This window comes from Clupea harengus, chromosome 13 (genome assembly GCF_900700415.2).
Source record: "Clupea harengus chromosome 13, Ch_v2.0.2, whole genome shotgun sequence".
Taxonomy (NCBI): Eukaryota; Metazoa; Chordata; class Actinopteri; order Clupeiformes; family Clupeidae; genus Clupea; species Clupea harengus.
The window spans coordinates 1,012,811-1,030,000 of record NC_045164.1 but is presented as its reverse complement, the minus strand read 5'-3'; the positions used below and the strand labels follow the sequence as shown (position 1 = coordinate 1,030,000).

General features: G+C 46.3%; 1 protein-coding gene across 4 annotated transcripts in view; it reads left to right on the top strand.

Moving 5' to 3' along the window:
• The window catches only part of pcdh15a (protocadherin-related 15a), a 217,214-nt gene that overhangs the window by 136,310 nt on the left and 63,714 nt on the right, over positions 1–17,190 (top strand). For all 4 annotated transcript variants that reach the window (XM_042709568.1, XM_042709569.1, XM_042709567.1 and 1 more), the window contains 3 exons: positions 4,373–4,678; positions 6,822–7,049; positions 11,853–11,969. In XM_042709568.1, the coding sequence (XP_042565502.1) occupies positions 4,373–4,678; positions 6,822–7,049; positions 11,853–11,969 (651 nt within the window). The remainder of the gene's footprint in view (positions 1–4,372; positions 4,679–6,821; positions 7,050–11,852; positions 11,970–17,190) is intronic.

The following is a 17,190-nucleotide window of genomic DNA, read 5'->3' as shown; positions in this document are numbered from 1 at the left end:
AAGCATCGTAAGAGCCATCAGTGATGGTGCCGTGTGTCTTGCTTTGTCAAGCAGCAGGGATTTCTAATTAGTGTTCAAGATTAATCAGGCCTTGGTTGGTTAGAGGCGTAATCAGAGAGAGAAGCTCCACTGGCTTGCTTTGCTTTGAGGCGTTCAGGTGCACATTATGTTGACTGACAGGGCGTTCTGCTTTGTTGCTTGTTCTTTTTCCCAAGCTTTTGGATGTTTGTATTAATAATTTTGACATGACAATTAGCAGGTGGATTTCACGTGTCGCATCGTAGTGTTGATATGGATAGGGATTGGCATCTCAGGCTTCAGAGTGTTGTTTTCTCAAGTGAACCAGACACAACGTTCAGGGCTTTTGGTCTGCCTGAAAAGAGAAACTCCACAGGGCCACATGAATAAGAGAGGGTTTCAAGGCTTTTCTTACAATTGTCCTGTTTACCAAAATTCAGACTACACCTAGTCCTGTAATAATGTGTTATTACAATGTAATCTGTAATCTGTGCTAACAGATCTGCCCCCCCCCCAGCCCCCCAAACACACGCACACGCACACATACAAATGTGTATGAAGGAGGTGGCTCCCAAATTGTGTATATTTTTCTTATATGACATGAATCCATTGGTTTCCCTCCATGTGCTCCAATCAGATAGTGATCAGTGTGGCCAGCACAACCTAACAGAGTGAGCTAGTCTTTCACAGATCCTGGGTCTATAATCTCAGGGTTTCCATCACCGCATACTGACTGGATACTTGCCCTTTTTCTCCCCTCTGATACATACGTATGCAAAACACAAAACCACACGCATGTACAAAAACATACACAAGCACGCACGCACACAAGCACGCTCACACACACACACACTCACACACACACACACACACACACACACACGCGCACACGCACACGCACTTACACACACGCACAGGCACACACACACACACACACACACACACACACACACGCGCACACGCACACGCACTTACACACACGCACAGGCACACACACACACACACAGAGATATGGGTGGGCGCTCCACTTTCTCTTTCCATTCTCCTTATTTCCCTCCATTTCATCACTCTCCTGTCATGGCGAAAGCCATGTTTGTACGCCCACTCAAGCTTGCTTCATGTTAGGGGCTCCACCCTTGATGTGAGTTTTGAAAGCCCAGCCTCTGAGAGCGAGTCACTGAGCCTGTAAAGTCAACACTGCCAGCTCCAGAACAGCTGCGCTGGGCAGGCCCCATCTCAACAGCCTGAGATCTAATGGAGCCTGAAGCACAAGATGAATCCCACAGCCTTCCAAACACCTCTAGTCAAATGGGTTCTGGAGTCCAGCATGGCAAATGTGTGTGTGTGTGTGTGTGTGTGTGTGTGTCCTCTGTGTGCCTCAGTAACTCCTGCATCATCACCAGACAGAGACTTTAACTCACATATCATGGAGCAGAATGTATCAACTTCAGTTATGTGGATATACGTGGCAAAAAGATACATTGGAATTTCATACATCGAAACGATATACGTGATAAAAAGATACATTGGAATTTCATACACTGAAACGACATGCCACGACATGACACGAGATACATTGGAAGTTCATACGTTGAAAGACAAGCCAAGAACATAGAGATGTTCAGTCTATTTTAAATTCTGCTTAAATCTCTGGTTTCATTATACTTGCCTGGAGATCTTTATATTTTTGCAGTCAGTTTCTTTATGTGCAAGATCATTTTCACTTATCTGAACTTGTCTGCATTTCTATGGTCTGGCGATGGTGCAGGATCTATCTCTGGACTTGAGGCCTGCCCAAGTGGTCCTCTCCACTTCTTGGCTGAGCCAGCCCCTCAGGGAGTGTTCCTCAGTCACAGCTGGCCTCGTAACCATTTTACTGCTTATCCTTCTGCATAATTGTCTCTATGGCCCCCATATGCTGTCTTAGAGGCCCATGTACTGCAGGAGGAGTGTGATTATGACAGCGTACTCTCGCAGGCTGTACCTTCTCAACGGATCTTATAGCTCCGATGGTAATTGGCTGGGGCGTAAAACATGAGCTTCAGGGCTCATGGTGGAATTCAGTTAGTGATGTCGGGGTTTGATTATCAGCCGTGGTTGGCTCTGTGATGTTTTGTCACAGTTGTAATTTCCTCGCCATTTGTGCATTTGAGGTTTAGCGACATGAGGTTTTTCTGAAATTAATTGCTCCTTTCAACAGATGCCTTGGGGCCTGTTGCTAAGCTCAAGGTTTCAAGTCGTTTTATGTGCATATGGCACTGTGTGTGTTTGTTTACATGTTCTGGTTATTTAATGATTTCATCGATTCCATAAGCATATGCTATCTTATCATCCTGTCAGGCCGCGCATTAAGAAAACATCTAAGACCTATCTTCGTCCCCTGCTATCGCTCGTGGCAGCTAGCAGAATCATGGCTGAAACTTCTCCCTGCTGCGAATGGCTTGATTCAGATTCTCTCATTAGCCTGTGGTGGTGCCATTCCTCTCTCTGCTTGTGTTCTCATCACTGCCCCCATCCTTGCCTCGCCTCGCCTCGTGAGGCCTGACCTCCTCTCCTGTCCTCCTCCCCAGTTCTTCCACTCTCTCCCCATCTGTTTCCTTTTTTTTCTTTGTCCTGCTCCTCCTTTCATCCCTTCCAGCCCCATCTCCCTCCCTGCCTCCCTCCCTGCCTCCCTCCCTCCCTCCCTCTTTTCTCTCTTCCTCAGCATCTTTCCTTTCAGATGGATCATTGTTGCTCGTGGCATTTGGTAGCCGTCCCGACCTTTTTGTTTGAAAAGCTAAAGGGGAGAGTTGACTCATCCTGGTGCTACTACTTGCCTTCTCTTCTCCTCTCATTCCCTCCCTCTCTCCTTCCTGTCCAAAAACGGTCCCTTATCCCTCTTTCTGTTTCCCTCTCTCTCTCCCTCTCCCTCTCCCCCCCCCCCCCCCCCCCTCTCTCTCTCTCTCTCTCTCTCTCTCCTTTTGTCTTTTTGTCTTTATCTCCCTCCCTGTGCCCGTTCTTTGTCTGCACTGCAGATCCAGGGTTAAAAGTCAGCCAAGACCAAAATATAAAATCAGCCATCCAGAGATCTCCTGATCTCCTGTCAGTTTGCTGCTTCTCTCGCCCAAATCCTTTTCTCTTCGGACCTGAAAGGCAAAGCTGAGCTTTGATCGGCTCTTTGCCTCTGACTTAGTGACTTGCTTCAGGGGCTAGAGCTCCCATGCTAGTATTACACCTGCCCTTCTCCTCGTCCTCCTCTCTTCTCCTCATCCTCCCCTCATCTCTTCTCCTCTCCCGCTATCTCTCACCCTTTCTTCTCCTCTCTTCTCCTCTTCTTCTCTCTTCTTCTCTCTTCTCCTCTCCTGCTATCTCTCACCCTCTCTTCTCCTCTATTCTCCTCTTCTCCTCATCCTCCCCTCATCTCTTCTCTTCTCCTCTCACCCTTTCTTCTCCCAGTTAATTACTGTAAAAGGGAATTAGTGACAGCATCTAAAAGCCATTAGTGCAGCAGGCAGATGAACAGTGTCGACATGCTAATCAGCTAGCTCGTTCCATAAGTAGCTACAGTCTAGTTTGCACTTTCCCCACTTCACTCTCTCTCTCTCTCTCTCTCTCTCTCTCTCTCTCTCAGTCTCTCTCTCCTACCCCTTCTCTCTATCTCCTTCTCCTCCTCTGCTTTAAAGATTACCCCATATAAGTTTTCCATGGCTGCTTTGTTGGCTCTGTGTTCTGTGGGTGTTTTGAAAGAGGTCTTCTCGGGTTCTCTTTGTTTAATGAACTGCAGATAAGGCCTATGTGACCTTTCGAACTGCAGAGGCTTGCCCAGCTTTGGCAAATTAGGAAGTGTGGAGTGAGAGGAAAAGGAGAGTGGTGGAGGAGGTGCCCATTAGTGTGTGTGTGTGTGTGTGTGTGTGTGTGTGTGTGTGGGTGGGTGGTTGTGTACTCACACAGACGCTTTGAAAATGATCAAATGTGTTCCATAGGCAAGTTATGCAATGGTGTTTTGGATCAGGCTGTACGTCTGTGCTCTGCTGACTAATTCAGGCCCTGGGTCTGTTTGTTGACTTGTTTTCATGATCTTAATCTGTTTGACCCTATATGGTGTGTAGTTCTCTGTCTCCCTCTCTCTCTCTTTCTCTCTTTCTCTCTTTCTCTCTTTCTCTCTCCCTCTCTCCCTCTCTCTGTCTTTCCCTCTATAATGACTTTGAGAGGCTTGTTTTTAACTGGTGAAATAGACTGATTATTTTTAATGGATTTGAAATCGTTTTCAGTTGGTATTCTAAATAGAGGGTTTCTCTCTCTCTCTGTCTCTCTCCTCTCTCTCACTGTGTTTCTCTCTTTTACTGTTCTCTCTTTTTGTCTTCCATCCTGACAGGCCACAGATCCGGATGCAGGGAAGAATGGAGAGGTGCGTTATCGACTGCTAACGCATGCCTCGCTCTTCAACATAACGGCCAACGGCAGCATCTACACAGCAGTGCCATTGGACCGAGAGAGATTCGGCTTCTACGAGCTGGTGGTGGAGGCCTCGGACGGGGCGGTGGACCCGCGGCGCACCACCCTCATCCTGCAGGTGGAGGTCATCGACATCAATGACAACAGCCCTGTCTTCTCGGAGCCCGTTTACACCGTGAATGTTCCGGAAAACAGCCCTGCTAGGACTGTCATTCTGCAGCTCTCCGTAAGTGATGATGGCTGCACAAGGATAGATCTGGGATCGACTTATTAGGTCTGAGGGAACACCTTGCTCAGCCGACTGTAGCTGATCGTGTTCAAGTGTCTTTTACCCCTGGAGACCTTGGTAATCAGTGGTGCCATCTGTGCTTTACTTTGGGAAATGACTTTGTTCAACCAACCAGTCCTGTAAACAAGAAAGGAATAGCAACTTCCTCCACATGCAAAAAATCGATCAAGCTTTTCTCCCGATTCCCTCAGATACTCAATTGAAAACAGAAGCTATGTGTCTCAAATTCTTTGTGGTTTCGTTTGAGTGTGAAACATCGTTGTTGTGAAATTCAATCTGATTCGATTTACTTTGCCTCACATAGTTCTGTGCTCATCTCGTTATGCCTGGTCTTAGCTCATTTCACCTGAGAGAGCCTGGAGTTCAGCTCGCCATGCCCTCCATGTTCTCCTTAACATATTAGCCTTCAGGCCTCAGCGCTGATATCACTATCCAGGGCATAGTTCTACTCTCAACTTCGTATGTCTGAAATCTGTGCCCATCTGGCAGTGCCTTAGATAGCTCTGAGCTGAGTGAGTTCTGCGCTCAACCAGCTATGCCTCCGAGCTCATAGCCTAACTCACAGTGGTTGATGGTCCTCTCCTGAAAGCTCTCCGTTGTTTCACATTCCCCCATGGCAGGCACCTGCTTCAGATGGCTGGCCCAGGGCGGTGGTTGGAGATGCTGTGATGCTCTGTGGTCGGCAGTCTCAGTGTGTGACCTGGTTTTGGCTCAGAGCTCCGGCATCGTTTCCAGCCTGGCAGACTGCTCAAGGCTTGATTAGCTGTGTCTGATATCTATATTCTCAAGCCTCTTTGATGGCCATATGCTCCACATTTCAGCTTTCCTGTCTCAGAACAAGGGAGTTATAATACAATGTTCAGAGAGACGGTTATGCCCTCATGTAAGAAAGAGAGAGAGTTAGCGATCTCACGACACATCTTGAAAAGGAAGAGGATGAATGCTCACACGGCGAACACTCATCTTCTGACTTGAATGCTTTGGTCCACCGAAGAACTTCAAAGCGTCTTATAAATGTTTCTCGGCGTCAAACATGGATCTTCAGATGTGTATAGTTTGCTGTTAAACGCTCCAATTCACTTCAAAGTCATCTCTAGTCTTAGATGGGTTTTTTTCTTCACTTCACTTTAGGGCATTTTCTCCAGAGCTGCATGATCTATTTGAGCTGAGGGTTAACATGAGTGTACTGTATGCAAAGTCACAGAGTGTTAAACTAAATCTCATCTCCAGTCATAAATAATACATCTTTAATGCGCACATTTGTGTTATTTTACCAAAACAGGGCTTTGGGGTTGTAATATCTTCTATTTTCACATAATGTCATGGAAAAGGGGAAAAAAGGAGAGGAAAACTAGTCAAAAAGGCAAAGTGGGAAGCTTTCAGAATGCATGTGTAGAGAAGCATACATATTCACTGAATGACAGGACCAGTGTAGAGGAGGAGGAGGAGGATGAGGAGGAGGAGGAGGAGGTGGGGGAAATGGGAGTGATGAAATGAAGGTGCCCTGATGGACAGATTGACCGAAGAAAAAGCTCCGTCTGTTGGCTCACCTCACATGAATCCTCTAGGGCCCTCAGCTGAGGCCCATCCTCGTGGAGAAAAACCCCCATGTGACAGTCACCCACCCATCTGGGCTCGATAAAGAGCCCAGTCTGCCTCTCCCTCATGCTCTCTCAGGGGGTGTCTCTTATCCTTTATTTATATATGTCTTCACTTCCTTTTTTGTATCAGCAGAGCAGAATGTAATTCCCTGTGCCTCCCATATCAAAAGAAAAAGCCTCAAAGGGTTTCCCACCTACTGATAACTGACTGGAGAAAACGATGACTTTTTAAATTCCATTGTCACTGAGGTATCGCATTTAATCAGGCTTAAGAATTGGAGTGGAATGATAGCTTTGTGAGCATCTGAATATCTATCTATCCATCCATCCATTCATCCACCCATTGTTTTCTCTCTCTAAACATGGAGCACGTGGGATACAGTAGTTTATGTACTTACCTTGTTACTTCTCTCTCTCTCTCTCTCTCTCTCTTTTTGTTTGTGTCTTTCTCTCTCTTTTCCCTTCATTCTGTCTCTTAGGCATTTGATGCTGATCTGGACTCTAATGTCACGTACCGCATCAGGTCAGAGGAGGCTAAGCAGCTCTTTACTGTAGACAGGCTGACAGGGGCGCTGTCCATCCTGCAGTCTCTGGACTTTGAGGACCTGAGCGGGGAGGATGGGGCCACCTACACCTTCCAGGTGGAGGCACTGGACATTGGGGGCATCCTCCCCCCAGGCGTCGCCACGGTGATTGTTAAGATCAAGGTGAGAGGATGCACACATGCAAGATCTCACACCTCTCTCTCTCCCTCTCTTTTTATGTCTGTCTCCCCCTCTCCATCTGTCTCTCAAAAGTGTATCACTTAGAAAATGATATTCTTTGCCAACCGAGAAGCCCGCAAGGAGAAAGCAGTAAAACTGTAGGTACAACTGGGACTCCACAGATGGAATCGTTCACTGAGTGATTTAAACTGAACATTTACTGTTGTAGGTGCAACAGGGTTATCAGATCAGTCTCATAAAATCAATCTCATAGAATTAATAACCATTCATTTTTCTGTTCAATATTTTATAATTAAACTACTAAAATAGATGGAAACTCTAGTTGTAGCACTATGCTACAGTCTTAGCTAGTACTAATGTATTGCAATTCTATAAAACTCATGAAACAGCCAGGTCAATGAAGGTAGTAGGAGTACTTTGCACAATCTATCTACCAGATTAGCAACACAACAAAAGAAGGATAACGAACGGTCAAAGACAGAATTCTATGTGAATCACAGTGTGCATATCTAAATCATAAATTAATTAGAATAACACTTTCCTCACTTAAGCTCAATACACCTCTAAGACTAACACTGCCCAGATGCCAGCCTTACTTGCGAATGCTCTTGCTTGGCGACCGATTGTGAATCCTTTGTTATCCGACGAACAGTGATGGGTACAGGTCCTATGCTTCACACAGACACAGGGTTTTGCATTCAAACTAAAGTACTAAACTAAACTAAATGCTTTTGATTATATATGCTTCCAACCTTTACTATTCAGAACTCAAAATATGGTAATTCAGAGTTTCAAATGGATAGTTTAGTATATTTTATGAGACTGATGAGACTGATTTATGAGACTGATTTGGGACTCATAAGGAAAGCTTTATTACATTTATGTAAAACTACACCGATATTTATCTGCCGCCTGTCCAGAGCCATTGTGCTTACATTGTTTTGGTACCCCTGCGTGAGGACTGAGCCAGAATCAATGATTCAGAATCATTGACCTTTTCAGTTGCTTAAACAAAGGAGAGTGCAACAGAGAACAGCTCACAACCCTTTGAAGACCAAAAGAGCTGTATGGTATCAGCAGTAAGCTGTAGTCTGGTATTAGCATTAAGCAGTTGGGAGGAGGAATGCCTGACGTAACTGCAAAGTTAAACTTGTAGTTTCAAAGGGGCGTGGTATCTAATTGCTTCAGATCTCTATAACTGAGGTGTTAACTGAGACTGAATCTAAATTATTTCGATAATTTCTGTGGAATAAGTGCTGAAGCCTGAGGTCTGATTGGGTTTTGAGACATTTTTGACATTCCCCAGCTAATGCTCTATATGCTTCTCTGGATTACCCTCTTGACACACACACACACACACACACACACACACACACACACACAGGTACACAACACACACACACAGATACACACATGCGCACACACATGCACACACACACACACACACACACACACACACACACACACACACACACACACACACACACACACACACACACACACACGGAGGAGAATACGAGGGGGCTGTATGCTAGGTTTACCCCCAGACAGGAAGTGCTGTGCTATTCCCGGCCTGAGTGACTCATTAGGTTTCTGACTGCAATTATGCCAGGATTTGAGCACAAATGCTGTGCAGCTTTTCAGCAGATTAGCCTGCGGATCGAAATGAGGGATTAGACACCTCCAGTTTACAGCTAAAGAGAGAGCGCATGTGTGAGTGTTTGTGTGTGTGTGTGTGTGTGTGTGTGTGTGCCTGTGTTTGTTTGTGTGTGTGCATTAAAGCATCCCTTCCACCTGACATTACTTTCAGTAATAATTAGTCTCAGTCTTGACCTTCCAAAACTCAGCATATTGTTACTCCTGCAGAACTGGCTACAAAATAGTATTTACGTGGCAACCTGATGAGTTTCAGTTCAGCACAGAAGGCGAACACGAGAGACAGAAACTGAGAGAGGAGGAAAAAACAAGAGAGAAGAAAGACACCAAAGACTGGCACACACACTGTGGTCCCTGTGTTACCTTGTCGGGCTTTTCACTTTTTTGATTTGCACCTGCTGTGTTTCTGGTTATGCTCTCACAGAGCCTCACAGATAATAGATCATGTTTACTTTCAAAGGCGCACCGTGGAATTACACTCTCCCCTCTCCCTCCTGCACCGCCACTCTCCCCTCTCCTCCTGCACCGCCACTCTCCCCTCTCCTCCTGCACCGCCACTCTCCCCTCTCCTCCTGCACCGCCACTCTCCCCTCTCTCTCCTCCTGCACCGCCACTCTCCCCTCTCCCCTCCTGCACCGCCACTCTCCCCTCTCCTCCTGCACCGCCACTCTCCCCTCTCCTCCTGCACCGCCACTCTCCCCTCTCTCCTCCTGCACCGCCACTCTCCCCTCTCCTCCTGCACCGCCACTCTCCCCTCTCTCCTCCTGCACCGCCACTCTCCCCTCTCCTCCTGCACCGCCACTCTCCCCTCTCTCCTCCTGCACCGCCACTCTCCCCTCTCCTCCTGCACCGCCACTCTCCCCTCTCCTCCTGCACCGCCACTCTCCCCTCTCCTCCTGCACCGCCACTCTCCCCTCTCTCCTCCTGCACCGCCACTCTCCCCTCTCTCCTCCTGCACCGCCACTCTCCCCTCTCCTCCTGCACCGCCACTCTCCCCTCTCTCCTCCTGCACCGCCACTCTCCCCTCTCTCCTCCTGCACCGCCACTCTCCCCTCTCTCCTCCTGCACCGCCACTCTCCCCTCTCCTCCTGCACCGCCACTCTCCCCTCTCCTCCTGCACCGCCACTCTCCCCTCTCCTCCTGCACCGCCACTCTCCCCTCTCCCCTCCTCGACAGAGCCTTCCACAAGAGAGTACAGAACAGAATAGTTTTATTTTTATTATTATTATTTTATTTTTTTAAAGAAGCCAGGAAGAAGTGTGTGTGTGTGTGTGTGTGATGTGCAGCTGGCTGGGAGAAGAGTGACCTGAATATGAATGTTGATGGGGAAAGCTGAGAGTGGGGCTTGTGTGAATCCTCTCGTGATGGAAGCCCTAGGAAAGCCCCCTCCACTTGGCATGTGACTGTAGACTGTCCACAGTCTAGATTGGGTTAAATATATGATAGATTTCCTCCTGCCGGGGGATCAAACCCAGTACTCGGCAGCGTTATTGTTAGTCTGGGAGTGAGTCATGGCATTTTTGGGGCACTCGGTCTGAAATTACTGATTGCTTTTGTTTGCTAGATAAAGAGAATCATTTTTTCTCTGCTCTGTGTCCTTCTCTCTCTCTACCTCCATCTTCTTCTTTCTCTCCCTCTTTCCCACACTCCCACACTCCCCCCGCTCTCTCTGTGCCCCTCTCTTACACATTTCTGTTTTCTTTCTTTCTCCCACTGTGCTTCTGTACTACCTGCTTCTGAGGTGACGTCGGGCGTGCAAGTCTGGTTCGATATCCGTGAGCGTTTAAACAGTCTGGTTCAGTATTCTCCTGAGCTCTTAAAGAGGCTGGCTCTCACCTCTCGGTAATCATTTAAAGAGGCTGGCTTCGATCGCTGGCTGGATGGTTGGGACCATAGCTCTTGAAGAGGCATGTCACCAGCCCAACACACCGCTTGCTCTTAGGCCTGTTGCCAGAGCAACTACAGCTTTGTGTGTGTGTGTGTGTGTGTGTGTGGGGGGGGGGGGTTGTGTGGTTGGGGGGCACTAGGCATTCGTATTTGCATTATGGCCCAGGTGTGCAGGACCTGATAAAGGCTGGCAGATTTGAGTGTGGCTGCAGCCTACTGGCAGAGAGCAGAAAGCATACCTCTATTAGTGAACCACTGCAGGGCACAGGTTCAGGGTGTGTGTGTGTGTGTGTGTGTGTGTGTGTGTGTGTGTATCTATGCGTGTGTGTGTGTATCTGTGCGTGTGTGTGTATGTCTGTGTGTGTGTGTGTGTATGTATTGGGGTGCTTTTGAGTGCAAGTGTAAAGGAGTATTCGTTGGCATGCTTTTAGAGCATTCGTGTATTAGTGTATCGCTTTTGGGCACATGTGTAGGGGGGAGTATTTTGAGTGTGTGTGTGTGTGCCTGTACGTGTGTGTGCCTGTACGAGTGTGTGTGTGTGTGTGTGTGCGTGCGCATGCTTTAGAGCATCCGTCTATTAGTGCATCGCTTTTGGGCACATGTGTAGGGGGGAGTAGTTTGAGTGTGTGTGTGTGTGTGTGTGTGTGTGTGTGTAGGTGTGTGTGTAGGTGTGTGTGTGTAGGTGCATGTGCTTGCTCAATTATGTGTGCAGTTAGTGAGTGAGTGTGTGTGCAGCTGGAGAGCTACCCCAGAGTGGCATCTGCCCTCCAGCTCACCCAAGGGCACCATTTTCCATGCCTGGCTTGGCGCCGCGGAAAAGCACCGCCAGACCGTGCTGCCAGGGGACTGGCAGACGACCCCGGAGCGGGGTTCACCAGTGCGTATGTTTTTGGGTGTGTGCGCGCGCAGGTTTTTGTGTGGGTAAGCGTGCCAAGAGACTGCCAAAAACTATCCTTGGGCAGGGTTCACCAGTGTGTGTGTGTGAGTGAGTGAGTTTTTTTGTGTAGGTACGCAGGTGTGCCGAGAGACAGCCAACATGATGTTGGGGTGGGGTTCATCGGTATGTGTGTGTGTATGTGTGTGTGGCTCAGTGTGCCGAGGGACAGACAAAGTGATCCCGGGGCGGGGGTTCACTAGTCGGGCACTTCCCCCCTGCTTGAGTCCGCACCTCCGGCTCATTCATTTCAGCTGTCATCTCTCTCACAGTCTACTAATGGCGTCTCTCGCTCTCTGTTCTTCCAGGACATGAACGACTTCTCTCCAGTGTTCAGACAGGCACTCTACAAAGGCCTGGTGGCACCCAACGCCGAGAAGGGAACTGTCATAACCAGAGTGTTTGCTGAGGACCAGGACCCCCCGGTGAGTACACGCTGAGCCGATCTGACACAAACACAGGCAGCTTTTACCTTTCAACTTCCCATAGGGTAGAGTATGTAGATTTGACAAACAACTCTGATGACTACTGAGCTTAGGCTGCCTACTGCAGGGGGTTCTTTCTCTGCGTGTGATTATACTGACAGAGAAAAAGTAAAAATTGAATTAAGATGTCACAACTGATAATCAGTAGTCTATGAATTTAAAACTGAATCCCACTACAGTCTGATATCACAGAGAAAACAATATTCCGCAAGTACCTCAACATCGTTATGAATTCGTGATGTAGCATTGCATTGAGGATGGTGCAAAACACATTAAAAAAAATTCAGCGATCATCTCAACAAAATAATAAACTTCCCTATCACTACTGCAGTACTATTTCCTTTGGTTGGTTTCAGTGGAAGTATCTGTATGCTAAGATATGCTACGATACAGTAGCGGGCCTGTTCACACATCCATCCATGTCCATCCACGTCCCCTACATCCTGTTCTGTTTCACCTCCATTGGCTGTTATTCTTGCTAGGAGAACTGAACTTTACTGAATTCAGTGGCGATAACTGTATGTTATTATGGTTTGAGTGTTTGGGCGTGGAATATGCAGCCTCGTTTAATGTGTTTGTTTCTTCGGATACTGTATACCTGTGTGTTGTTGTTGCCATGGCAATGGTTGGCACACATTGTTTTCCACTCACACTTGTTAGTGAAGCTATTTTGTAACAGACCAGGACAATGATAAAGAGATAGAAAGCCTAATGGAGTATTCTCTTTCTGCTTGGCACACGTGGAAGACCATTAGTTATGTGTAGTAAGAAAGTGGTAAATTACTCTAAATTACTCTTAATCTCTTACAGTAAAACGCTCCACACTATTCTCTGCGCACATCAAGTGTACACGCATCATTACGTGTGCTTTTTTCCAGCGAATGCAAAAGTTCAGCAGATGCCTCCCCCACGCATCTCTGTGCTGACGTCATGACCTTGCCTGTCTTCCATGAACTGTCAAATCGTATTCTCCCTAACAATGCAGAGAAGCATCTGTGTTTTGTGCATGGTTTTGGCCTATTTAAGCGTTTTGTTTTTTTTGGAAGACAGATGAAGTTCTTTGATAATATGAAAAGCAATTACACAGCTTTAACCTGGTATTGACTTTAGTGGCAGGCTGCCAATCCATACATGTTTAACAAAAGAAGCAAGAAACAACAATATGACAAAACTGGGATAGTTCGTAACATTTGTGACGTTAGGTTGCATTCATGGATCAACATAAATCAGTGAGTACATGTTGATGAATGCATATATGTAAGGAACCAGAAAATGGGTGTGAGTGAAGTGTCTAGTGTCTACCTCGTCACGGAGAACCGTTGTGGATTAGTACAAATGAGATGAATATAACACCCATCAGCCCTGTCCTGGGCACTCTTAAACACAGACTAATGACAAACAAACTCAGCATCAATCAGCAATCTAGGCAGCAATCTCAAATTGTTTCTGTCATTTGTTTTAAAATAATGTCTCACAACTTCTAGAGTGGAACTATTGACATAGCTATTGACTTGTATTGTGCGTATTGTGTGTGTGTGTGTGTGTGTGTTTGTTTGTTTGTGTAGGGGGTGGCCGGGGGCGGGGTATGTAGGTCTGTGTGTGTGCATTCTTGTCTCTAAGCTTTTGCATAGGTAGATGTGCCAGATATGTGTTGTAATTCTGAATAGCATCATCTTATAAGTCCTATATAAAAGGCTATAAGAATAAATAGCATCCTCTTATAAGTTCTATATAGAAGGTTATAACAATGAAGGGAGGATGGATGTTAAACCCTCAGAAGTCTGAGGTCTACCTTTAGTTTGACATGCCTTGACATTTGTATACCCCCCACCATCTAAACCATTGATTTCAAAGTGCCACATGTACTATTATTTATTAACTATAATCTGAGAGCAGTAAGAAAGTCATTAATATATTTTTTGGTTAAATCAACTGTAAACACTTAGTTTTAGAGGTGCTGAGATATTGTAAAAAAAATGACTTAATTAGTGTTTGTGGCAAAGACTTTTAAGCTCGGAACATTGCATACACAAGTGTTAGCAACACAGAGGCAATTAAAGCATTCATCAGTTTCATTTTAGTTTGGTTACTAAACTATAAGTTTGGAGTGACTCCATTCCAATGAGACTGGGAGAGTTCTATTGAGTCTGCCATTTGACATTTTAACAGGCAGGAGTGACTCAGTAAACACTGAGTGCTTCTCTCTCCCTCTCTCTCTCTCTCTGTGTGTGGTAGGTGATGTGGTAGGCAATGTGTTTGTGTGTCGATATGCTGGAAAGTGTCTGTATCTTGTTGTGTCTTGTGCTGTTAGTCTGTTGAGTTTGTAAGTGAAACCCTGTTGTACACTATGTAGGCAAGGTCTCAGAATTATGACTGTCAATTGATCTGTCACAATTGTGGATGGTGTATACTACATTTACATTTACATTTAGCAGACGCTTTTGTCCAAAGCGACGTACAAGGAAGAGAACAGTGAAGCTACGGTGACGTACAAGGGAGAGAACAGTCAAGCTACGAGTGTGTGCGTGTGCGTGTGTGTGTGTTCAGAGTGAAAAAAGAGAGAGAGAAAGAAAGGGAGAGAGAGAGAGAGAGAATCAGAATGAGTTGACTGAGACTTGAAAAGAAAACATCTCTGAGAGTATTTTTGAATGCCGTAAACTCCATCAGAGCAGCAGTTAGTGCGCACATCAGTGTACTGGTATACAGTATGTTGTGGCGCAGCACATAGATGCACATCAGTGTACTGGTATATGTTGTGGCGCAGCACATAGATGCACATCAGTGTACTGGTATATGTTGTGGCGCAGCACAGAGATGCACATCAGCACAGAGATGCACATCAGTGTACTGGTATATGTTGTGGCGCAGCACACAGATGCACATCAGTGTACTGGTATACAGTATGTTGTGGCGCAGCACAGAGATGCACATCAGTGTACTGGTATATGTTGTGGCGCAGCACATAGATGCACATCAGTGTACTGGTATACAGTATGTTGTGGCGCAGCACAGAGATGCACATCAGTGTACTGGTATACAGTATGTTGTGGCGCAGCACATAGATGCACATCAGTGTACTGGTATATGTTGTGACGCAGCACATAGATGCACATCAGTGTACTGGTATATGTTGTGACGCAGCACATAGATGCACATCAGTGTACTGGTATACAGTATGTTGTGGCGCAGCACAGAGATGCACTTCAGTGTACTGGTATATGTTGTGGCGCAGCACAGAGATGCACATCAGTGTACTGGTATACAGTATGTTGTGGCGCAGCACAGAGATGCACATCAGTGTACTGGTATACAGTATGTTGTGGCGCAGCACAGAGATGCACATCAGTGTACTGGTATACAGTATGTTGTGGCGCAGCACATAGATGCACATCAGTTTACTGGTATATGTTGTGACGCAGCACATAGATGCACATCAGTGTACTGGTATATGTTGTGGCGCAGCACACAGATGCACATCAGTGTACTGGTATACAGTATGTTGTGGCGCAGCACAGAGATGCACATCAGTGTACTGGTATACAGTATGTTGTGGCGCAGCACATAGATGCACATCAGTGTACTGGTATATGTTGTGGCGCAGCACACAGATGCATGTCGCACATTAACCCCATGGCTGAGGCCCTGCTGCTGTGCATAATGTTGTGTCTTCTCTCTCCCGACTACGGCTGCTTTACGCCTCTTCCCACTGCTCGGGAAGTTGGGGATGAGTGAAGGTCATACATTATTCATCTTTCATCATCTTTTTTCAGGGCTGGCTGTTTAGAGGGCAAAAGCAGCTCAGTCGCAGCTCTACGTCTTGTACAGAGATGTGGAAAATGTGCTGTTCTGGAGGGGAGACATTTTGTTCCTGCCTCATATAGTGGCAGGCAAGTAAACACGGAGCCTGTCACCCTGATAAGGCACTATGGCCACTTCATATCAGACTTTCCAACCAGAAACAGCCCTTTGTCAACGAAGTTTGTTTTTATTTGTATGTTTTGTAGTAAATTGCAAACATTGCAAACTCAATAATTCTTTTTAAGCTAAATGTAACATTTAAAAATGTATTCATCAGGGGATGACAATATGACTGAAGACTCTATCAACTCAGCAGTTCTACTAATACTAATACTACTACTACTACTACTTATAATAATAATAATAATAATATTTTGTATTAAGTAATTAGTTCATTAATGAATGTATTTATTTATTTAATATACATTTATATTTCATAATGTATTTAGTATCAGATGGTCGTCCTTTGATATCTTACCTCTTCCACAGCACCACCTGCCCAGAGCTGCTGTAGAGAGGTCAGATCCAATCAGATTTGCTAACACCAAACCCCCTACACTATCACAACCACTAAGAAATTGTGTGAGAGTTGTCTTAACTGAGAGGCTGAATATTTCCCACCACTTCCTCTCTTTTTAGACATTGTCAGTTATGAATCTGTTTCATAGTATACCAGTACATGGCAAGAGATTGTCTTATCCCTCTCTCTGCTCTCCATGCACACACATACTCACACACATGCATGCATGTACGCATGCGTGTGCACACACACACACACACACACACACACACACAGACTGACCATGAATGTGTAATTGTACACTCATGCTGTGAGGGCCATGTTCTCCCTGTATGATTTTGCTCTTTACTGACATAACTAGGAGAGGAGGTGTGTGTGTGTGTGGAGGATGTCCTCACTTCAGCAGGTTACCGTGGAAACAGGGAATGGGGGGTGGACAGGGTAGGATATAGTGTTCTTGTTTTTGTTTTGTTTTTAGTTTTTTTGAGGTGTGGGGGGGGGGGGGGGGGGGGGGGGGGGGGGGGGGTTGGGCGGCAAAGGGGCAGCTGGGCTTTGTCGGCTCCAGCTGAGAATCTAGCATAATTGCTGGACCCACAGACACCAGCAGAGGCCCAAAAGGTTCTTGGTCTGCCCCAGGAGTGGTCAACCTCGCTCTCCACAGGCAATCACTGAGGTTAACGACACACCAACAGCCTTCCTGGTTCACACAGGGCCTGTGTCACAGCAGTCAGAGTGGGAGAAGGCTGTTAGCAACAAGGCCAACTGCCCATTAGCAGAAATGAAAAATAGAATTGGGAGATTCAACAGTGTGCCGGTCCATGCAGTGTGTCCACTCCCCATTCA